Raw genomic sequence first — 24,099 nt, forward strand, 5'->3', positions numbered from 1 at the left:
CTCCCTCTCCGCTCTCCCCCTCCGCTCTCCCTCTCCGCTCTCCCTCTCCGCTCTCCCTCCCTGCTCTCCCCCTCTGCTCTCCCTCTCCGCTCTCCCTCTCTGCTCTCCCTCTCTACTATATTTTCAATAAGTGATTTGGTCTGTGACGTGTCCCCTCATCCAGATGGAGTATCCATCCCCACCACGTCCACCAGGGTGTTCTATATCAGTGTCGGGGTGTGCTGCGCTGTCATCTTCCTGGTAGCCATTGTTCTGGCTGTTATGCATCTACACAGCATGAAGAGAGTAGAGCTGGACGACAGGTACTGGGGTTCTGAATGAATATATATATATCACACACACATACATCACACATTTAACAGGTCTCTCTTGGAAAAGAGATGTTATCTCAATGAGGAAAAACCTTTATAAATAAATAAATGGGGTATTCGGAAAGTATTCAGACCCCTTGACTTTTGGGTCAAGCTTGTAGCGTCATACCCAAGAAGACTCAAGGCTGTAATCACTGCCAACGGTGCTTCAACAAAGTACTGATTAAAGGGTCTGAATACTTATGTAAATGTAATTTCACCTTTTCATTTTTTATAAATTAGTAAAAATGTCTAGAAACCTGTTTTTGCTTTGTCATTATGGGGTGTTGTGTGTAGACTGATGAGGGGGGAAAAAATTATTTAATCCGTTTTAGAATAAGACTGTAACGTAACAAAATGTGGAAAAAGTCAAGTGGTCTGAATACTTTCCGAATGCACTGTGTGTGTACACAGAAACTATGTTTAATTCTCTTTTCTGTGCGTGCAAATACAAACAGGTTAGAAGTAATAAAAAGACATTAGGGTCTTCAATCAGCATGTCAACAAGAGTGTCATGCCCTGTCAACAGTACAGTAAAGCATCTCACATTTTGTTACGAAAGTACACACACACACACACACACACACACACACACACACACACACACACACACACACACACAGTAGTTATATCGTTAGAATCCCCCTAAGTAACGGAGATCTGTCACACGATACCGATCGCAACAGGAGAGCTGTTTAGAATGGTGTTTTCCCGCCTTTTAGCAAATGTTTAAAAATGCTGTTTTATTGGGCTGCTTCATTACAGGAAGTTGCATGTTCTGTCAATATATATATATATACTGCTCAAAAAAATAAAGGGAACACTTAAACAACACATCCTAGATCTGAATGAAAGAAATAATCTTATTAAATACTTTTTTCTTTACATAGTTGAATGTGCTGACAACAAAATCACACAAAAATTATCAATGGAAATCCAATTTATCAACCCATGGAGGTCTGGATTTGGAGTCACACTCAAAATTAAAGTGGAAAACAACACTACAGGCTGATCCAACTTTGATGTAATGTCCTTAAAACAAGTCAAAATGAGGCTCAGTAGTGTGTGTGGCCTCCACGTGCCTGTATGACCTCCCTACAACACCTGGGCATGCTCCTGATGAGGTGGCGGATGGTCTCCTGAGGGATCTCCTCCCAGACCTGGACTAAAGCATCCGCCAACTCCTGGACAGTCTGTGGTGCAACGTGGCGTTGGTGGATGGAGCGAGACATGATGTCCCAGATGTGCTCAATTGGATTCAGGTCTGGGGAACGGGCGGGCCAGTCCATAGCATCAATGCCTTCCTCTTGCAGGAACTGCTGACACACTCCAGCCACATGAGGTCTAGCATTGTCTTGCATTAGGAGGAACCCAGGGCCAACCGCACCAGCATATGGTCTCACAAGGGGTCTGAGGATCTCATCTCGGTACCTAATGGCAGTCAGGCTACCTCTGGCGAGCACATGGAGGGCTGTGCGGCCCCCCAAAGAAATGCCACCCCACACCATGACTGACCCACCGCCAAACCGGTCATGCTGGAGGATGTTGCAGGCAGCAGAACGTTCTCCACGGCATCTCCAGACTCTGTCACGTGCTCAGTGTGAACCTGCTTTCATCTGTGAAGAGCACAGGGCGCCAGTGGCGAATTTGCCAATCTTGGTGTTCTCTGGCAAATGCCAAACGTCCTGCACGGTGTTGGGCTGTAAGCACAACCCCCTCCTGTGGACGTCGGGCCCTCATACCACCCTCATGGAGTCTGTTTCTGACCGTTTGAGCAGACACATGCACATTTGTGGCCTGCTGGAGGTAATTTTGCAGGGCTCTGGCAGTGCTCCTCCTGTTCCTCCTTGCACAAAGGCGGAGGTAGCGGTCCTGCTGCTGGGTTGTTGCCCTCCTACGGCCTCCTCCACGTCTCCTGATGTACTGACCTGTCTCCTGGTAGCGCCTCCATGCTCTGGACACTACGCTGACAGACACAGCAAACCTTCTTGCCACAGCACGCATTGATGTGCCATCCTGGATGAGCTGCACTACCTGAGCCACTTGTGTGGGTTGTAGACTCCGTCTCATGCTACCACTAGAGTGAAAGCACCGCCAGCATTCAAAAGTGACCAAAACATCAGCCAGGAAGCATAGGAACTGAGAAGTGGTCTGTGGTCACCACCTGCAGAACCACTCCTTTATTGGGGGTGTCTTGCTTATTGCCTATAATTTCCACCTGTTGTCTATTCCATTTGCACAACAGCATGTGAAATTTATTGTCAATCAGTGTTGCTTCCTAAGTGGACAGTTTGATTTCACAGAAGTGTGCAGCAGCACATAAGGAACGAGGAAAGTAGAACATTTTTTTTTAAAGTACAAATTCCTTCCTGAATGTGCTGCTGCTGCAGGGAGGTCTTGTTTCAGTAAGGAGCAGCAAAGGTTTGTGTTACTGTAGAGTCCATGTTCCAGCAGACACCGACTGAACCACATGATACGCCCTGCAGGCCCGTATTCAGTCAGCTGTTCCTATTCATACACACTTATATTCATTTATTTCAATTTGTTTTACGTTTATGACTTATTTTCATGACCGTCTTCATCCATAACCATCGTTATACTCTAATTATGCCAGCCCTAGTGTTGTTCATACCCAGTACCTCGTGAGCCAGAACAGCTCGGCTTTTAATATTTTCCAAAGAGAGCGAGTTAAAACCTGCTCAATGTTTATGAAGCTAATAAATAAACTGTCCCCTCCAGGCATCTGTAGACTAGACCGCTGTGTTAGTTTGGTTATCAGAACAGGAGTGCTGATGTAGGATTAGTTTGATCTTTTGGATCAGAACGGGGACTTGATCCTAGACCAGTTGTCCTAGTACTCTTGAGAGAAACATCCCAACACCGTAGGGATGGTGTTAGGACTTTAGATTATTGGGTTAATACTACACTGTATTTTCTTTCAGGTTCTACTTCATATTTTCTGCCACCGATTTCATCTTGGTAGATTCATATCAGCCCCTTGTCAGTCAGTCTCAGGTCGTTGTTGAAAATAATCTCTGTCTCCACTCTCTCTCTCTATCTCCACTCTCTCTCTCTCTCTCTCTCCACTCTCTCTCTCACTCTCTCCACTATCTCTCTCTCCACTATCTCTCTCTCCACTCTCTCTCTCTCTCTCTCTCTCTCCACTCTCTCTCCACTCTCTCCTCTCTCTCTCTCTCTCTCTCTCTCTCTCCTCTCTCTCTCTCTCTCTCTCTCTCCTCTCTCTCTCTCTCCACTCTCTCTCTCTCTCTCTCCTCTCTCTCCACTCTCTCTCTCCACTCTCTCTCTCTCTCTCCTCTCTCTCTCTCTCCACTCTCTCTCTCTCTCTCCACTCTCTCTCTACTCTCTCTCTACTCTCTCTCTCTACTCTCTCTCTCTCTCCACTCGCTCTCTCTCCTCTCTCCACTCGCTCTCTCTCCTCTCTCCACTCGCTCTCTCTCCTCTCTCCACTCGCTCTCTCTCCTCTCTCCACTCTCTCTCTCTCCACTCTCTCTCTCTCTCTCCACTCTCTCCATCTCTCTCTACACTCTCTCTCTCTCCTCTCTCTCTCTCTCTCTCTCCTCTCTCTCTCCACTCTCTCTCTCTCCACTCTCTCTCTCTCTCCACTCGCTCTCTCTCCTCTCTCCACTCTCTCTCTCCACTCTCTCTCTCTCCACTCTCTCTTTCTCTCTCCACTCTCTCTTCTCTCTCCACTCTCTCTCTCCACTCTCTCTCTCTCTCTCTCCACTCTCTCTCTCTCTCTCTCCACTCTCTCTCTCTCTCCACTCTCTCTCTCTCCACTCTCTCTCTCTCTCCACTCTCTCTCTCTCTCCACTCTCGCTCTCTCTCTCTCTCGCTCTCTCTCTCTCTCGCTCTCTCTCTCTCGCTCTCTCCTCTCTCCTCCACTCTCTCTCTCTCCACTCTCTCTCTCTCCACTCTCTCTCCACTCTCTCTCTCTCTCTCCACTCTCTCTCTCTCTCTCCACTCTCTCTCTCTCTCTCCTCTCACTCTCTCTCTCTCTCTCTCTCTCTCTCTCTCCACTCTCTCTCTCCACTCTCTCTCTCTCTCTCCACTCTCTCTCTCTCTCCACTCTCTCTCTCTCCACTCTCTCTCTCTCTCCACTCTCTCTCTCTCCACTCTCTCTCTCTCTCTCCACTCTCTCTCTCTCTCCACTCTCTCTCTCTCTCTCTCCACTCTCTCTCTCTCTCCACTCTCTCTCTCTCTCTCCACTCTCTCTCTCTCCTCTCTCTCTCTCTACCTCCTCTCTCTCTCTACCTCCTCTCTCTCTCTACCTCCTCTCTCTCTCTCTCTCTACCTCCTCTCTCTCTCTCTCTCTACCTCCTCTCTCTCTCTCTCTCTCTCTCTCTACCTCCTCTCTCTCTCTCTCTCTCTACCTCCTCTCTCCCTCTCTCTCTCTACCTCCTCTCTCTCTCTACCTCCTCTCTCTACCTCCTCTCTCTCTCTCTACCTCCTCTCTCTCTCTCTCTCTCTCTCTACCTCCTCTCTCTCTCTCTCTCTCTCTCTACCTCCTCTCTCTCTCTCTACCTCCTCTCTCTCTCTCTACCTCCTCTCTCTCTCTCTACCTCCTCTCTCTCTCTACCTCCTCTCTCTCTCTACCTCCTCTCTCTCGCTCTCTCTCTCGCTCTCTCTCTCTACCTCTCTCTCTCTACCTCTCTCTCTCTACCTCTCTCTCTCTACCTCTCTCTCTTCCTCTCTCTCTCTCTACCTCCTCTCTCTCTCTCTACCTCCTCTCTCTCTCTCTCTCTCTCTCTCCGCTCTCTCTCACACAGCAGAACTAAGTGTCTCACATGCTCACACAGCCAGCCAGGAATCTATCTAATGTAATATTTGAGATAAATCGAGTTGTTTCAATGCTGTTTTATTAGAGTTGGTTAGATTTGATCAGACTCGTGGGTGAGATGTTTGCAGTGAACAGACAAACTCTTGTGTTGTTCTAAGTAGGACGATGCTGAACAGGATTTACTAGTGAAACAGTGTCTTGAACAGCAGCTTCTCTGTCTGTATGAAGGACAGTAGGTCCCGACCATAGAGAGAATTAGATCAGGAGGTTCTCAAACTGGGGGCTGTGACTTCCTAGAGGTACCTATTACAATACAGCTGTTACATTTTTTTTTTTTCTATGAAAAATTAAGCTTTTTATGAAAATCACTCGCTGTAACGGAATACCGTCGTGGATACCATTTTTGTATGTGTCTGCATCCAGTATGAATGAAGTTTTTATAGGTAGTTTCATGAGCGTTGTTGACTGGAAGACGACAGGAGCAGTTCATCTCTGGTTGGTCCAGTGTCTGCAACTTAAACTACTAAAGAGCTGTAACGTTTTGAAAACCAACCGCTTTATTCTGCCGTTAACGTCCATGTTGTTTTAACACAGTGCTCTCCGTCATTTCTCTGAGGTAATAATGAACAGTAATAATGTTTGTCCGAAGGACTTGTGCTGTTATCAGACCATCTGGGGGAAACCCTGGAAATCAGTACAAACAACTATGTTTAAAGTGAAATATTACGTTTATTGTTTTTTTATGAAGCCGGGAAAATACTGAAAAATCTAAATCTAATTTGTCCTCTTCACTAATAAGGGATGTCAACATCAGGAGCTTCACTACTGCTACAGTACTGTACCTTTACTGATCTGCTGTACTTCAACAACAGATGTACTCACATCAGATGGGTTGATTTTAGGATTCAACAGCCTAATACATACTTGTAGAGTAGGTTTACCCCGTTAATGTACTTGGTAATGTAAACATGTTTTTTCATGTAAAGACACACATGCAATCTGCCATCTGGGAATCTGTTCAATGTTCCTAATGTTTCCCATTGATTCTTAAAGGGACAGTCTGCAGTTCAAACAACAACAAAGCCAACACCCCTCCACTGTTTTGGTAAAAAGCTGGTGAATTGGGGGTCGAGTAATGTAACCACTATCAAATTCAGCGATTAGATCTCTGGATACAAAATGAAAATGTTAACCGTTTTCAGAGATTAAACAGTGTTTGTTTAACACTACACTGTTTACAAACAATTGAGTTAAACATGCTTATATGTGGGGTTCTGATGGGGTTCTGACGGGGTATTGATGAGGTTCTGATGGGGTATTTAATGGGGTTCTGATGGGGTATTTAATGGGTTTCTGATGGGGTATTTAATGGGTTCTGATGGGGTATTTAATGGGGTTCTGATGGGGTATGACAAATGGACTAAACTCATGAGGCATGTATTATATTCTTCAAGAATAGGTGGTGTGTTTAAATCATTGAAAAGTAAAAAAATATATATGAAGCAATTACAGATTGAGCCTTTAAATAGTAGAACTTCTAAATGTCTCAGCAGCACGGCACAGCTGTTTGACCCTGTCAGAACCCAACATATACCGTAAATTCCGGACTATAAGCCGCAACTTTTTTCCCAGGATTTGAACGTCTCGGCTTAAACAATGACGCGGCTAATATATGGATTTTTCCCGCTTTCAAATTTTTTTTCTAAAAAAAAACACATTCTGTGACGTGCTCAGTTTTTTGCCGGCATGAAGCTTTCATTAGACCAATGAAATTGCCGAACGGTTTAAGGTCAAACAACTTTTTTGTTTGTTTTGTCACCCTCATCATGGCAAAGACACGGAGAAATGCATATGATGCAGCTTTCAAGTTGAAGGCGATTGATCTGGCTGTTGGAAAAGGAAATAGAGCTGCTGCACGGGAGCTTGGTCTTAATGAGGTGATGATAAGACGTTGGAAACAGCAGCGTGAGGAATTGACTCGGTGCAAAAAGACAACTAAAGCTTACTGCTATTTTTTTATTTTTGTTACAAGCCGTGTTTCGTTAAAGCCTATTTATTTTTGTTACAAGCCGTGTTTCATTAAAGCCTGTGTAAAGTTCATTTGTTTCAATGTACCGGTAGGCACCTGCGGCTTATAGACATGTGCGGCTTATTTATGTTCAAAATATAAAACTAAAAAAAAATCAGTGGGTGCGGCTTATTGAGGTGCGCTCAATAGTCCGGAAATTATGGTAAGGCTGAATGACTGTTTATAACAGGAACATAAGTATAGCTTCAAAATATATTAAAAAGCTGTCAACTATCTTGTCCATTTCCCATCTCAGTAAGTTTATGTATTAGACTTGGGTTAAGGAGCGCTTTCGCGGACGGGAGGCCTGAGTGGAAAAGTTTGTCAACCTCTTGAGTTCGAGGACTTATCTCAGGATGGGGCCTGTTTCCGTATGACCATAGAGGACCTCCACCATGTTAAATGACTCAGTTGGGTAGGGAGCGAACAGAGACCGATCAGAGCATCGTCTTCTTCTAATTGGTTGCTCTGGTTTATAAAATGTCTTTTAAGCTATTATTTTCATCTAGTGGACACAATGAATGACACCAAGGTTTGGTTCAGGACTGCAGGTGTCGCTAAATCAACAATATTAGCTTTTACACTTTTTTTTCTTTCTCAAACACATTAAAGAAGAAGAAAATGAACTTAATTCAAACTGGAGATGGCCTCAATGGCCTTGCCTGGGATTTGATGTTGTAATACAACAATGTGTTGTCTGACTAAGTCTATGGTCTAGACAGAACAGGGTTACTCCAGGGCGATGTCAATCGGAGCAGAGACGGTGTTCAATAGGAGCAGAGCAGGTGTTTAGGTGGCCAATAGGAGCAGAGACAGTGTTTAGGTGGCCAATAGGAGCAGAGCAGGTGTGTAGGTGGCCAATAGTGGCCAATGGGAGCAGAGCGGGTGTTTAGGTGGCCAATAGGAGCAGAGCGGGTGTTTAGGTGGCCAATAGGAGCAGAGCGGGTGTTTAGGTGGCCAATAGGAGCAGAGCGGGTGTTTAGGTGGCCAATAGGAGCAGAGCGGGTGTTTAGGTGGCCAATAGGAGCAGAGCGGGTGTTTAGGTGGCCAATAGGAGCAGAGCGGGTGTTTAGGTGGCCAATAGGAGCAGAGCGGGTGTTTAGGTGGCCAATAGGAGCAGAGCGGGTGTTTAGGTGGCCAATAGGAGCAGAGCGGGTGTTTAGGTGGCCAATAGGAGCAGAGCGGGTGTTCAGGTGGCCAATAGGAGCAGAGCGGGTGTTCGGGTGGCCAATAGGAGCAGAGCGGGTGTTTAGGTGGCCAATAGGAGCAGAGCGGGTGTTACCTTTTTATAATGATGTTTGTGAAGTGGCAAGTGTTGCTGTCTTCCTCCCTCTATCCCCTCCTTCCTTGCTTTCTGTTCTCATGTCTCTCTCCCTTCCTCTCTCCCAGTGTTTCAGACAGTGGCAGTTCCCAGGGCCTGTCCCAGCCGTCCACCCAGACCACCCAGTACCTGAGAGCTGACACACCCAACAACGCCAGTGCTGTCACCAGTAAGACACACACACACACAGAGAGAAAGAAACAGTAAGGTCCTTCCCATTTACACACAGAAAATAACAGCAAGCTATCCGGTAACGTCTTGTAGTATCCGGTAACGTCTTGTAGTATCCGGTAACGTCTCGTAGTATCCGGTAACGTCTTGTAGTATCCGGTAACGTCTCGTAGTGTCCGGTAACGTCTCGTAGTGTCCGGTAACGTCTCGCGGTATCCGGGCGGTATCCGGTAACGTCTCGCGGTATCCGGGCGGTATCCGGTAACGTCTTAATGTATCCGGTAACGTCTTAATGTATCCAGTAACGTCTTAATGTATCCGGTAACGTCTTAATGTATCCGGTAACGTCTCGTAGTATCCGGTAACGTCTCGTAGTATCCGGTAACGTCTCGTAGTATCCGGTAACGTCGCGTAGTATCCGGTAACGTCTTGTAGTATCCGGTAACGTCTTGTGGTATCCGGTAACGTCTTGTGGTATCCGGTAACGTCTTGTGGTATCCGGTAACGTCTTGTGGTATCCGGTAACGTCTTAATGTATCCGGTAACGTCTTGTAGTGTCCGGTAACGTCTCGCGGTGTCCGGTAACGTCTTAATGTATCCGGTAACGTCTTAATGTATCCGGTAACGTCTCGTGGTATCCGGTAACGTCTTGTGGTATCCGGTAACGTCTTGTGGTATCCGGTAACGTCTTGTGGTATCCGGTAACGTCTTGTGGTATCCGGTAACGTCTTAATGTATCCGGTAACGTCTCCGGTAACGTCTTAATGTATCCGGTAACGTCTTGTGGTATCCGGTAACGTCTTGTGGTATCCGGTAACGTCTTGTGGTATCCGGTAACGTCTTAATGTATCCGGTAACGTCTTAATGTATCCGGTAACGTCTTGTGGTATCCGGTAACGTCTTGTGGTATCCGGTAACGTCTTGTGGTATCCGGTAACGTCTTAATGTATCCGGTAACGTCTTAATGTATCCGGTAACGTCTTGTGGTATCCGGTAACGTCTCGCGGTATCCAAGCTGGTCACGTACAAGTTAACAATCATCAAATTAGTGATAGGATCACAATGTTGGTACAGGTGAGATTAAAACTGTCTTTGTGTTGGGGGTGTAGTAGGTGGGGGTGTAGTAGGTGGGGGTGTAGTAGGTGGGTGGGGGTGTACTAGGTGGGGGTGTATTGGGTGGTGGGGGTGTATTGGGTGGGTGGGGGTGTACTAGGTGGGTGGGGGTGTATTGGGTGGGGTTATAGTAGGTGGGGGTGTATTAGGTGGGGGTGTATTGGGTGGGGGTATAGTAGGTGGGGGTGTATTAGGTGGGGGTGTAGTAGGTGGGGGTGTAGTAGGTGGGGGTGTAGTAGGTGGGGGTGTAGTAGGTGGGGGTGTATTGGGTGGGTGGGGGTGTATTAGGTGGGTGGGGGTGTACTAGGTGGTGGTTAGAGTGGGTGGGGGTGTATTAGGTGGTGGGGGTGTATTAGGTGGGTGGGGGTTGTAGTGGGGGGGTGTATTAGGTGGGGGTTTTATTGGGTGGGGGTATAGTAGGTGGGGGTATAGTAGGTGGGGTTATAGTGGGTGGGGGGTATAGTAGGTGGGGGTGTATTGGGTGGGGGTGTAGTGGGTGGGGGTGTATTGGGTGGGGGGTATAGTAGGTGGGGTGTAGTGGGTGGGGGTGTGTTGGGTGGGGGTGTAGTAGGTGGGGGTATAGTAGGTGGGGTTATAGTGGGTGGGGGTGTAGTGGGTGGGGGTTATAGTGGGTGGGGGTGTTGTAGGTGGGGGGTATAGTGGGTGGGGGGTATAGTAGGTGGGGTGTAGTAGTTTTGTTGGATTGGGTGGGGGTGTTGTAGGTGGGTAGGGGTATAGTTAGGGTGGGGGTTATAGTGGGTGGTGGGTGTAGTAGGTGGGGGTGTAGTAGGTGGGGGGTTATAGTGGGTATGGGGTGATAGTAGTTAGGTGGGGGTATAGTGGGTGGGGGTATAGTAGGTGGGGGTTAAGTGGGTGGGGTGTAGTAGGTCGGGGTGTAGTAGGTGGGGGTGCCAAGTCCAGCTTGGTTCTGTGTTTATAGCTTCAGGGAGGGTTCTGGTATAATGGGACATGGTCATATGTCTGTGTCTCTTCCCCTTCTTCCTCCTCTTCCTCCTCCCTACATCCTGATCTACTCTGCCACCAGAGCTGCATTCCTCCACCAAACAAGATAATGTCTGTGTCTCTCTTCCTCTTCTTCCTCTTCTTCCTCCTCTTCCTCCTCCCTACAGCCTGATCTACTCTGCCACCAGAGCTGCATTCCTCCACCAAACAAGATAATGTCTGTGTCTCTCTTCCTCTTCTTCCTCCTCTTCCTCCTCTTCCTCCTCCCTACAGCCTGATCTACTCTGCCACCAGAGCTGCATTCCTCCACCAAACAAGATAATGTCTGTCTCTTCTTCCTCCTCTTCCTCCTCCCTACAGCCTGATCTACTCTGCCACCAGAGCTGCATTCCTCCACCAAACAAGATAATGTCTGTCTCTTCTTCCTCCTCTTCCTCCTCCCTACAGCCTGATCTACTCTGCCACCAGAGCTGCATTCCTCCACCAAACAAGATAATGTGTGTGATGGGGAACCATCTAATTAGTTAAACTGGTGTCTGACGGTTGGGATAAACAAGACATGGTTCCTGTTGCCATTTAAGGACCTGGATGCAATCTATTCCCTATGTAGGGCACTACTTTTTACCAGTCCTATGGGCCCTGATCAGCAGTAGTGCACTATAGCGAATCAGGTGCCATTTTGAACGCAGCCTCTGTGCCGATGGGTTTTACGGTCCGTCTGGGCCGGCGGGTTTTTACGGTCCGTCTGGGCCGGCGGGTTTTTACAGTCCGTCTGGGGCCGGCGGGTTTTTACGGTCCGTCTGGGCCGGGCGGGTTTATGGCGCTGGGCCGGCGGTCGGTCCGCGGCCGGCGGGTTTTTACGGTCCGTCTGGGCCCGGCGGGTTTTACGGTCCGTCTGGGCCGGCGGGTTTACGGTCCGTCTGGGCCGATGGGTTTTACGGTCCGTCTGGGCCGATGGGTTTTTGGGTTTTACGGTCCGTCTGGGCCGGCGGGTTTATGGTCCGTCTGGGCCGGGCGGGTTTACGGTCCGTCTGGCCCGGCGGGTTTACGGTCCGTCTGGCCCGGCGGGTTTACGGTCCGTCATTCTTGTCCTCTAAACATGTCTGAGATGAGAAGGTGGATTTGGGGTAGTAGTACAATTCTCTATTGTAGTAATATCTACTGCTAGGAGGGACGAGCCACGGTGCTCTCTGAAGACTTGGGCTTTTCCTCAGCGAATCCGATATTCTGATTTGTGTTAGTAGTACCAGTGTAGTTATGAACCATTAGGTTCAGCAGATATTCCTTGATTCCTCTCTCCTCACATTCTACTCCTTGATTCCTCTCTCCTCACATTCTACTCCTTGATTCCTTGCATCCTCTCTCCTCACATTCTATTCCTTGATTCCTCTCTCCTCACATTCTATTCCTTGATTCCTCTCTCCTCACATTCTACTCCTTGCGTCCTTGATTCCTCTCTCCACACATTCTACTCCTTGCGTCCTTGATTCCTCTCTCCTCACATTCTACTCCTTGATTCCTTGCGTCCTCTCTCCTCACATTCTACTCCTTGATTCCTCTCTCCTCACATTCTACTCCTTGATTCCTCTCTCCTCACATTCTACTCCTTGATTCCTCTCTCCTCACATTCTACTCCTTGTTCCTCTCTCCTCACATTCTACTCCTTGAATCCTCTCTCCTCACATTCTACTCCTTGATTCCTCTCTCCTCACATTCTACTCCTTGATTCCTCTCTCCTCACATTCTACTCCTTGCGTCCTTGATTCCTCTCTCCTCACATTCTACTCCTTGATTCCTTGATTCCTCTCTCCTCACATTCTACTCCTTGATTCCTTGCGTCCTCTCTCCTCACATTCTACTCCTTGATTCCTTGCGTCCTCTCTCCTCACATTCTACTCCTTGATTCCTCTCTCCTCACATTCTACTCCTTGATTCCTTGCGTCCTCTCTCCTCACATTCTACTCCTTGATTCCTTGCGTCCTCTCTCCTCACATTCTACTCCTTGATTCCTCTCTCCTCACATTCTACTCCTTGATTCCTTGATTCCTCTCTCCTCACATTCTACTCCTTGATTCCTTGATTCCTCTCTCCTCACATTCTACTCCTTGATTCCTTGATTCCTCTCTCCTCACATTCTACTCCTTGATTCCTTGATTCCTCTCTCCTCACATTCTACTCCTTGATTCCTTGCGTCCTCTCTCCTCACATTCTACTCCTTGAATCCTTGTGTCCTCTCTCCTCACATTCTACTCCTTGATTCCTTGCGTCCTCTCTCCTCACATTCTACTCCTTGATTCCTTGCGTCCTCTCTCCTCACATTCTACTCCTTGATTCCTCTCTCCTCACATTCTACTCCTTGGATGAGGTCAGAACAGAGGGGCCGCGGGTTCCAGCAACTTCACACAGCCATTGAAGAGTGGAACATTCCACAGGCCACAATCAACAGCCTGATCACTGCTATGTGAAGGAGATGATTTGAACATCTTGGCCATGTTCTGTTATAATCTCCACCCGGCACAGCCAGAAGAGGACTGGCCACCCCTCAGAGCCTGGTTCCTCTCTAGGTTTCTTCCTAGGTTCTGGCCTTTCTAGGGAGTTTTTCCTAGCCACCCCTCATAGCCTGGTTCCTCTCTAGGTTTCTTCCTAGGTTCTGGCCTTTCTAGGGAGTTTTTCCTAGCCACCGTGCTTCTACACCTGCATTACTTGCTGTTTGGGGGTTTTAGGCTGGGTTTCTGTACAGCACTTTGAGACATCAGCTGATGTAAGAAGGGCTATATAAATAGATTTGATTTGGTGTGTCGCGCTGCATGAGGCAAATGGTGGTCACACCAGATACTGACTGCTTCTGATCCACACCCCTACCTTTTTAATTAAGGTATCTGTGACCAACAGATCCATATCTGTATTCCCAGTCATGTGAACTCCATAGATTAGGGCCTAATGAATTTATTTCAATTGACTGATTTTCTTATATGAACTGTAACTCAGTAAAATCTTTGAAATTGTTGCATGTTACATTTATATTTTTCTTTGGTGCATGTGATAAATATGATTTGATTTGAGAGCCGACGCTAGGAATCCATTAGTTATTTTACAATTTAGACTCCAGCAGGGGCCAGTGTAGTGATTTTAGTCAGACAGTATAATGGTGGTAGAGAGGGGGGGCTGATCCAGGGTACTGGTGGTAGAGAGGGGGCTGATCCAGGGTACTGGTGGTAGAGAGGGGGCTGATCCAGGGTACTGGTGGTAGAGAGAGGGGGCTGATCCAGGGTACTGGTGGTAGAGAGGGGGCTGATCCAGGGTACTGGTGGTAGAGAGGGGGCTGATCCAGGGTACTGGTGGTAGAGAGAGGGGGCTGATCCAGGGTACTGGTGGTAGAGAGAGGGGGCTGATCCAGGGTACTGGTGGTAGAGAGAGGGGGCTGATCCAGGGTACTGGTGGTAGAGAGAGGGGGCTGATCCAGGGTACTGGTGGTAGAGAGAGGGGGCTGATCCAGGGTACTGGTGGTAGAGAGAGGGGGCTGATCCAGGGTACTGGTGGTAGAGAGAGGGGGCTGATCCAGGGTACTGGTGGTAGAGAGAGGAGGCTGATCCAGGGTACTGGTGGTAGAGAGGAGGCTGATCCAGGGTACTGGTGGTAGAGAGAGGAGGCTGATCCAGGGTACTGGTGGTAGAGAGGGGGCTGATCCAGGGTACTGGTGGTAGAGAGAGGAGGCTGATCCAGGGTACTGGTGGTAGAGAGAGGGGGCTGATCCAGGGTACTGGTGGTAGAGAGGGAGCTGATCCATGGTACTGGTGGTAGAGAGAGGGGGCTGATCCAGGGTACTGGTGGTAGAGAGAGGGGGCTGATCCAGGGTACTGGTGGTAGAGAGAGGGGGCTGATCCAGGGTACTGGTGGTAGAGAGAGGGGGCTGATCCAGGGTACTGGTGGTAGAGAGAGGGGGCTGATCCAGGATACTGGTGGTAGAGAGAGGGGGCTGATCCAGGGTACTGGTGGTAGAGAGAGGGGGCTGATCCAGGGTACTGGTGGTAGAGAGAGGGGGCTGATCCAGGGTACTGGTGGTAGAGAGAGGGGGCTGATCCAGGGTACTGGTGGTAGAGAGATGAGGCTGATCCAGGGTACTGGTGGTAGAGAGAGGGGGCTCATCCAGTGTACTGGTGGTAGAGAGAGGGGGCTGATCCAGGGTACTGGTGGTAGAGAGAGGGGGCTGATCCAGTGTACTGGTGGTAGAGAGAGGGGGCTCATCCAGGGTACTGGTGGTAGAGAGGGGGCTGATCCAGGGTACTGGTGGTAGAGAGAGGGGGCTGATCCAGGGTACTGGTGGTAGAGAGGGGGGGCTGATCCAGGGTACTGGTGGTAGAGAGGGGGGGCTGATCCAGGGTACTGGTGGTAGAGAGGGGGGGCTGATCCAGGGTACTGGTGGTAGAGAGGGGGGGCTGATCCAGGGTATTGGTGGTAGAGAGAGGGGGCTGATCCAGGGTACTGGTGGTAGAGAGGAGGCTGATCCAGGGTACTGGTGGTAGAGAGAGGGGGCTGATCCAGGGTACTGGTGGTAGAGAGGGGGCTGATCCAGGGTACTGGTGGTAGAGAGAGGGGGCTGATCCAGGGTACTGGTGGTAGAGAGAGGGGGCTGATCCAGGGTACTGGTGGTAGAGAGAGGGGGCTGATCCAGGGTACTGGTGGTAGAGAGGAGGCTGATCCAGGGTACTGGTGGTAGAGAGAGGGGGCTGATCCAGGGTACTGGTGGTAGAGAGAGGGGGCTGATCCAGGGTACTGGTGGTAGAGAGAGAGGCTGATCCAGGGTACTGGTGGGTAAATGTATTGTCCAATAGGAGAGCTGATCCAGGGTACTGGTGGGTAAATGTATTGTCCAATAGGAGAGCTGATCCAGGGGTACTGGTGGGTAAATGTATTGTTCAATAGGAGAGCTGATCCAGGGTACTGGTGGGTAAATGTATTGTCCAATAGGAGAGCTGATCCAGGGGTACTGGTGGGTAAATGTATTGTCCAATAGGAGAGCTGATCCAGGGTACTGATGGGTAAATGTATTGTCCAATAGGAGAGCTGATCCAGGGTACTGGTGGGTAAATGTATTGTCCAATAGGAGAGCTGATCCAGGGTACTGGTGGGTAAATGTATTGTCCAATAGGAGAGCTGATCCAGGGGTACTGGTGGGTAAATATATTGTCCAATAGGAGAGCTGATCCAGGGTACTGATGGGTAAATGTATTGTCCAATAGGAGAGCTGATCCAGGGTACTGATGGGTAAATGTATTGTCCAATAGGAGAGCTGATCCAGGGTACTGGTGGGTAAATGTATTGTCCAATAGGAGAGCTGATCCAGGGGTACTGGTGGGTAAATGTATTGTCCAATAGGAGAGCTGATCCAGGGTACTGGTGGGTAAATATATTGTCCAATAGGAGAGCTGATCCAGGGGTACTGATGGGTAAATGTATTGTCCAATAGGAGAGCTGATCCAGGGTACTGGTGGGTAAATGTATTGTCCAATAGGAGAGCTGATCCAGGGTACTGGTGGGTAAATGTATTGTCCAATAGGAGAGCTGATCCAGGGTACTGGTGGGTAAATGTATTGTCCAATAGGAGAGCTGATCCAGGGGTACTGGTGGGTAAATATATTGTCCAATAGGAGAGCTGATCCAGGGGTACTGATGGGTAAATGTATTGTCCAATAGGAGAGCTGATCCAGGGTACTGGTGGGTAAATGTATTGTCCAATAGGAGAGCTGATCCAGGGGTACTGATGGGTAAATGTATTGTCCAATAGGAGAGCTGATCCAGGGTACTGATGGGTAAATGTATTGTCCAATAGGAGAGCTGATCCAGGGTACTGGTGGGTAAATGTATTGTCCAATAGGAGAGCTGACCCAGGGTACTGGTGGGTAAATGTATTGTCCAATAGGAGAGCTTTTCATTATAAATTGGGGATGAATGAAAAGCCTAACTAATTCAAAAGTTTATACACTTTTTTTGTTTGGGTTGAGTATTCTATCGCCATTATTTTCCACTTTATTCCATTCATGTCTATCCATACCACCATTTCCTTTCATTCTATTAGACCAGAGGTGTCAAACTCATTCTATGGAGGTTCTAGTGACTGCAGTGTCTGATTTCTCCTCTCAATTAGGACCTAGACAACCAGGTGAGGGGAGTTCCTTACTGAGACCTAGACAACCAGGTGAGGAGAGTTCCTTACTGACACCTAGACAACCAGGTGAGGAGAGTTCCTTACTGAGACCTGGACAACCAGGTGAGGAGAGACCTAGACAACCAGGTGAGGAGAGTTCCTTACTGACACCTGGACAACCAGGTGACGGGAGGTCCTTACTGAGACCTAGACAACCAGGTGAGGGGAGTTCCTTACTGAGACCTGGACAACCAGGTGAGGAGAGTTCCTTACTGAGACCTAGACAACCAGGTGAGGAGAGTTCCTTACTGAGACCTAGACAACCAGGTGAGGAGAGTTCCTTACTGAGACCTAGACAACCAGGTGAGGAGAGTTCCTTACTGACACCTAGACAACCAGGTGAGGAGAGTTCCTCACTGACACCTAGACAACCAGGTGAGGAGAGTTCCTCACTGAGACCTGGACAACCAGGTGAGGAGAGTTCCTTACTGAGACCTAGACAACCAGGTGAGGAGAGTTCCTTACTGAGACCTAGACAACCAGGTGAGGAGAGTTCCTTACTGACACCTAGACAACCAGGTGAGGGGAGTTCCTTACTGACACCTAGACAACCAGGTGAGGAGAGTTCCTTACGGAGACCTAGACAAGCAGGCGAGGAGAGTTCCTCACTGACACCTAGACAACCAGGTGAGGAGAGTTCCTTACTGAGACCTAGACAACCAGGTGAGGGGAGTTCCTTACTGAGACCTAGACAACCAGGTGAGGAGAGTTCCTTACTGAGACCTAGACAACCAGGTGAGGAGAGTTCCTTACTGAGACCTAGACAACCAGGTGAGGGGAGTTCCTTACTGAGACCTAGACAACCAGGTGAGGAGAGTTCCTTACTGAGACCTAGACGACCAGGTGAGGGGAGTTCCTTACTGAGACCTAGACAACCAGGTGAGGAGAGTTCCTTACTGAGACCTAGACAACCAGGTGAGGGGAGACCTAGACAACCAGGTGAGGAGAGTTCCTCACTGAGACCTAGACAACCAGGTGAGGGGAGACCTAGACAACCAGGTGAGGAGAGTTCCTTACTAAGACCTAGACAACCAGGTGAGGAGAGTTCCTTACTGAGACCTAGACAACCAGGTGAGGAGAGTTCCTTACTGAGACCTAGACAACCAGGTGAGGAGAGTTCCTTACTGACACCTAGACAACCAGGTGAGGAGAGTTCCTTACTGAGACCTAGACAACCAGGTGAGGAGAGTTCCTTACTGAGACCTAGACAACCAGGTGAGGAGAGTTCCTTACTGACACCTAGACAACCAGGTGAGGAGAGTTCCTTACTGACACCTAGACAACCAGGTGAGGAGAGTTCCTTACTGACACCTAGACAACCAGGTGAGGAGAGTTCCTTACTGAGACCTAGACAACCAGGTGAGGAGAGTTCCTTACTGAGACCTAGACAACCAGGTGAGGAGAGTTCCTTACTGAGACCTAGACAACCAGGTGAGGAGAGTTCCTTACTGACACCTAGACAACCAGGTGAGGAGAGTTCCTTACTGAGACCTAGACAACCAGGTGAGGGGAGACCTAGACAACCAGGTGAGGAGAGTTCCTCACTGAGACCTAGACAACCAGGTGAGGGGAGACCTAGACAACCAGGTGAGGAGAGTTCCTTACTAAGACCTAGACAACCAGGTGAGGAGAGTTCCTTACTGAGACCTAGACAACCAGGTGAGGGGAGACCTAGACAACCAGGTGAGGGGAGACCTAGACAACCAGGTGAGGGGAGTTATTTAATAATTAGTGACCTTAATTAATCAGTCAAGCGAAAGTGAAAACATGCACATACTCCACCCTCCATGGAATGAGTTTAACAGGTGTATTAGACTGTCTTCCACAGTGGTGTTTCCATGTCTGTTAGGTGTGTACACTGTGGCCATCTAGTGGCTGTGTTGTCACACTGCACATCATTGTGTTGTGGCTGCTCATCACTCTACTGTCTTTACGTTGCAGCTTCAATGATACCATTCACCACCAGCCATTTACCCAACCCTTATTCACCTCAATCTCTCCCTCTCTCTCTCTCTCCAACCCTCCTCTCTCTCCCTCCCTTTCTCACCCCCCCCTCTGTCCGTCTCTCCCTCTCTCTCTCCAACCTTTCCTCCCTCCCTCTCTCACTCTCACCCCCGTCCGTTCCTCTCACTATCACCGACCCTCCCTCCCTCCCTCTCTCTCTCTCTCTCTCTCATCCTCTGTCCGTCCGTCCGTCCCTCCATCCCCCTGTCCTCTCACCATCAGACCATCACCCTGGCACTGCACCCATTCTCCAGCTTGCTGCCGCCACCTTCCCAAACCCTGGTGCCCCCGTCCATGAAACCAAAAGTAAGTCCACACGTGGTCCATTCCAGTCTTACCATGAGTCCACCTGCTACTAACCATCTCACTCATTCATCCAGCCCCATGTTGAAATGTCATCTAGTCACGCTGTAGACCTACTTCCACATGACTTAGTGAACTGGGTAGCTAGTCCATCCACATGACTTAGTGAACTGGGTAGCTAGTCCATCCACATGACTTAGTGAACTGGGTAGCTAGTCCAGCCATATGACTAAATGAACTGGGTAGCTAGTCCATCCATATGACTTAGTGAACTGGGTAGCTAGTCCAGCCATATGACTAAATGAACTGGGTAGCTAGTCCATCCACATGACTAAATGAACTGGGTAGCTAGTCCAGCTATATGACTAAATGAACTGGGTAGCTAGTCCATCCATATGACTAAATGAACTGGGTAGCTAGTCCATCCACATGACTAAATGAACTGGGTAGCTAGTCCATCCACATGACTTAGTGAACTGGGTAGCTAGTCCATCCACATGACTAAATGAACTGGGTAGCTAGTCCATCCACATGACTAAATGAACTGGGTAGCTAGTCCAGCCATATGACTAAATGAACTGGGTAGCTAGTCCAGCCATATGACTAAATGAACTGGGTAGCTAGTCCAGCCATATGACTAAATGAACTGGGTAGCTAGTCCATCCACATGACTAAATGAACTGGGTAGCTAGTCCATCCACATGACTAAATGAACTGGGTAGCTAGTCCATCCACATGACTAAATGAACTGGGTAGCTAGTCCAGCCATATGACTAAATGAACTGGGTAGCTAGTCCAGCCATATGACTAAATGAACTGGGTAGCTAGTCCAGCCATATGACTAAATGAACTGGGTAGCTAGTCCAGCCATATGACTAAATGAACTGGGTAGCTAGTCCAGCCATATGACTAAATGAACTGGGTAGCTAGTCCAGCCATATGACTTAGTGAACTGGTTAGCTAGTCCAGCCATATGACTTAGTGAACTGGTTAGCTAGTCCAGCCATATGACTAAATGAACTGGGTAGCTAGTCCAGCCATATGACTAAATGAACTGGGTAGCTAGTCCAGCCATATGACTAAATGAACTGGGTAGCTAGTCCAGCCATATGACTAAATGAACTGGGTAGCTAGTCCATCCACATGACTAAATGAACTGGGTAGCTAGTCCATCCATATGACTAAGTGAACTGGGTAGCTAGTCCATCCATATGACTAAATGAACTGGGTAGCTAGTCCAGCCATATGACTAAATGAACTGGGTAGCTAGTCCAGCCATATGACTAAATGAACTGGGTAGCTAGTCCATCCACATGACTAAATGAACTGGGTAGCTAGTCCATCCACATGACTAAATGAACTGGGTAGCTAGTCCATCCATATGACTAAATGAACTGGGTAGCTAGTCCATCCACATGACTAAATGAACTAGGTAGCTAGTCCATCCACATGACTAAATGAACTGGGTAGCTAGTCCATCCATATGACTAAGTGAACTGGGTAGCTAGTCCATCCATATGACTAAATGAACTGGGTAGCTAGTCCATCCACATGACCGTTGCTGTTATTGGTAGCTTTGCTACCTTTTGGTACGTGTGTTTGATTAAAACATTCTTGCGGTGCAGATCCCTCACAGACCGACAGGTGTTCAAGGTTTAGTGCAGTTTAGTGTTCTCCGTTTTCCCACTAGGTGGCAGCAACAGTCTTTATAATACTATAGGCCTACTGTCTGACCTGAAGAAATATCAGACTATCTGCTTCATACCAACACTTATATCTCAGAATACATGACAGAAAATATGCTACTTATGGTTTTCTCTATTCTATATTTACGTTATAATAATACATTTAATTTGTATAGCGCTTTTCATTAGTTATCTCAACAATCTACTGATGAAAAAAAATATATATATAAAATGTTAGATTTTATTTTTATTTTTTTAAGTGAATAATGAAATGTTGTATATCACTACTACTACAAATTTTATAGTACCAGTCAAAAGTTTAGACACCTTTTTCTTTATTTTTACTTTTTCTACATTGTAGAATAATAGTGAAGACATCGCAACTATGAAATAACACATATGGAATCATGTAGTAACCAAAAAAGTGTTAAACAAATCGTAATATATTTTAGATTCTTCAAAGTAGCCACCCTTTGCCTTGGCATTCTCTCAACCATCTTCACCTGGAATGCTTTTCCAACCTTGAAGGAGTTCCCACATATGCTGAGCACTTGTTGGCTGCTTTTCCTTCACTCTACGGTCCAACTCATCTCGAACCATCTCAATTGGGTTGATGTCAGGTGATTGTGGAGGCCAGGTCATCTGATGCAGCACTCCATCATTCTCCTTTTTGGTCAAATAGCCCTTACATAGCCTGGAGGTGTGTTGTGTCATTGTCATGTTGAAAAACAAATGATACACCCACTAAGCACAAACCAGATGGTATGGCATATCGCTGCAGAATGCTGTGGTAGCCATGCTGGTTGAGTGTGCCTTGAATTCTAAATAAATCACTGACAGTGTCAACAGCAAAGCATCCCCACACCATCACACCTCCTCCTCCATGCTTCACGGTGGGAACCACACATGCGGAGATCATCCGTTCACCTACTCTGCATCTCACAAAGACACGGCGGTTGGAATCAAAAATCTAAAATTTGGACTCATCAGACCAAAGGACAGATTTCCACTGTTTTAATGTCCATTGCTCATGTTTCTTGGTCCAAACAACTCTCTTCTTATTATTGGTGTCCTTTAGTAGTGGTTTCTTTGTAGCAATTCGACCATGAAGGCCTGAATCACAGTCTCTTCTGAACAGTTGATGTTGAGATGTACTCTGTGAAGCATTTATTTGGGCTGCAATTTCTGAGGCTGGTAACTCTGAACCTCTGCAGCAGAGGTAACTCTGGGTCTTCCTTTCCTGTGGTGGTCTTCATGAGAGCCAGTTTCATCGTAGCGCTTGATGGTTTTTGACTGATCTTGAAGAAACTTAAAAACTATTTGACATTTTCCGTATTGACTGACCTTCATGTCTTACAGTAATGATGGACTGTCATTTCTCTTTGCTTATTTGAGCTGTTCTTACCATAATATGGACTTGGTATTTTACCAAATAGGGCTATCTTCTGTATACCACCCTTACTTTGTCACAACACAACTGATTGGCTCAAACGTATTAAGAAGGAAAGAAATGTACTTTTCACAAGGCACACCTGTTAATTGAAATGCATTCCAGGTGACTACCTCATGAAGCTGGTTGAGAGAATGCCAAGAGTGTGCAAAGCTGTCATCAAGGCAAAGGGTGGCAATTTGAAGAATCTCAAATAAAATATATTTTGATTTGTTTAATACTTGTTTGGTTACTATATGATTCCATATGTGTTATTTCATAGTTTTGATGTCTTCATTATTATTCTACAATGTAGAAAATAGTAAAAATAAAAAACTCTTGAATAAATAGGCATGTCCAAACTTTTGACTGGTACTGTACATAGGCACACACGATAACATACGCACCATACACACACGTACACATGGATTTTGAATTTCAGATATGTGGTAGTGGTGGAGTAGGGGCCTGAGTGTGTTGTGAGATCTGTGAATGGATTGTAATGTTTTTAAAATTGTATAACTGCTTTAATTTTGCTGGACCCCAGGAAGAGTAGCTGCTGCTTTGTTCAGGAACTAATGGGGGATCCATAATAAACCCCCAGGAAGAGTAGCTGCTGCCAAGGCAGCAACCGGAATCCATAATAAATACAAGTCCATTCAATGCTTTAAATACAAGCATGAGGATTTTGATGTCGATCCTGTAGTTGACCAGTAGCCAGTGGATTTGGGCCAGGATCAGCTCGATGTGGTCTGACTTCTTGGTCCTGGTCAGGACCCTGGCGGTACTGTTCTGGATTAGTTGAAGCCTCTGTATATAATTAAGGTACATACCAAGCCTGACCTCACGGTTGCCTGACATCATGTGATTGAAGTTCGTGAAGCATTTTTCGTTTTTATTTGGTCTCGTCCTATATCAGGGGTATTCATGTCTTATCCTACGATGTCCGGAGCCTGCTGGTTTCCTGTTCTACCTGATAATTAATATCACCCACGTCTAAATCAGTCCCTGATTAGAGGTGAACAATGAAAAAAAAAATGTAGTGGAACTGGCTTCTAGGTCCAGAGTTGAGTTGGAACGTCCTATATAGAGCTCGCCAACTTGTAGACCTATAACCAGGAAATGAGTTACCTCTGGTTCGTTCAGCCATCCCTACGGGGGAAAAGGAATAGGGTTTTGGAATAAGTTATGAAAATAATGTCTGAGGTTAACACAGACGAAGATCTTATATGTTATGTTCTATGATAATATCAGTCAATTAACATGAACTTTATGAATTATCAAGATAATATCAGTCAATTAACATGAACTTTATGAATTATCAACATAATATCAGTCAGTTAACATGAACTTTATAAATTATCAAGATAATATCAGTCAATTAATATGAACATTATGAATTATCAAGATAATATCAGTCAATTAACATGAACTTTATAAATTATCAAGATAATATCAGTCAATTAATATGAACTTTATGAATTATCAAGATAATATCAGTCAATTAACATGAACTTTATGAATTATCAAGCCTGTATGTTTCATAATTCTTAAAGCTAAAATTGGACAGTGCAGTTAGATTAACAAGAATTTAAGCTTTCTACCCACATCATATAATCTCAGCAAAGAAAAGAAACGTCCCTTTTTCAGGACCCTGTCTTTCCAAGATAATTCGTAAAAATCCAAATA

General features: G+C 47.0%; 1 protein-coding gene across 2 annotated transcripts in view; it reads left to right on the plus strand.

The window, feature by feature from the left end:
- The window catches only part of LOC106574121 (tyrosine-protein kinase RYK), a 144,338-nt gene that overhangs the window by 64,758 nt on the left and 55,481 nt on the right, over nucleotides 1-24,099 (plus strand). Inside the window, exons 6-8 of one of the 2 annotated variants that reach the window (XM_014149734.3) lie at nucleotides 164-302; nucleotides 8,606-8,706; nucleotides 19,216-19,299. In XM_014149734.3, the coding sequence (XP_014005209.1) occupies nucleotides 164-302; nucleotides 8,606-8,706; nucleotides 19,216-19,299 (324 nt within the window). The remainder of the gene's footprint in view (nucleotides 1-163; nucleotides 303-8,605; nucleotides 8,707-19,215; nucleotides 19,300-24,099) is intronic. The other variant, XM_014149735.3, reaches the window with a different exon arrangement.

This window comes from Salmo salar, chromosome 16 (genome assembly GCF_965601325.2).
Source record: "Salmo salar chromosome 16, fSalSal1, whole genome shotgun sequence".
NCBI lineage: Eukaryota > Metazoa > Chordata > Actinopteri > Salmoniformes > Salmonidae > Salmo > Salmo salar.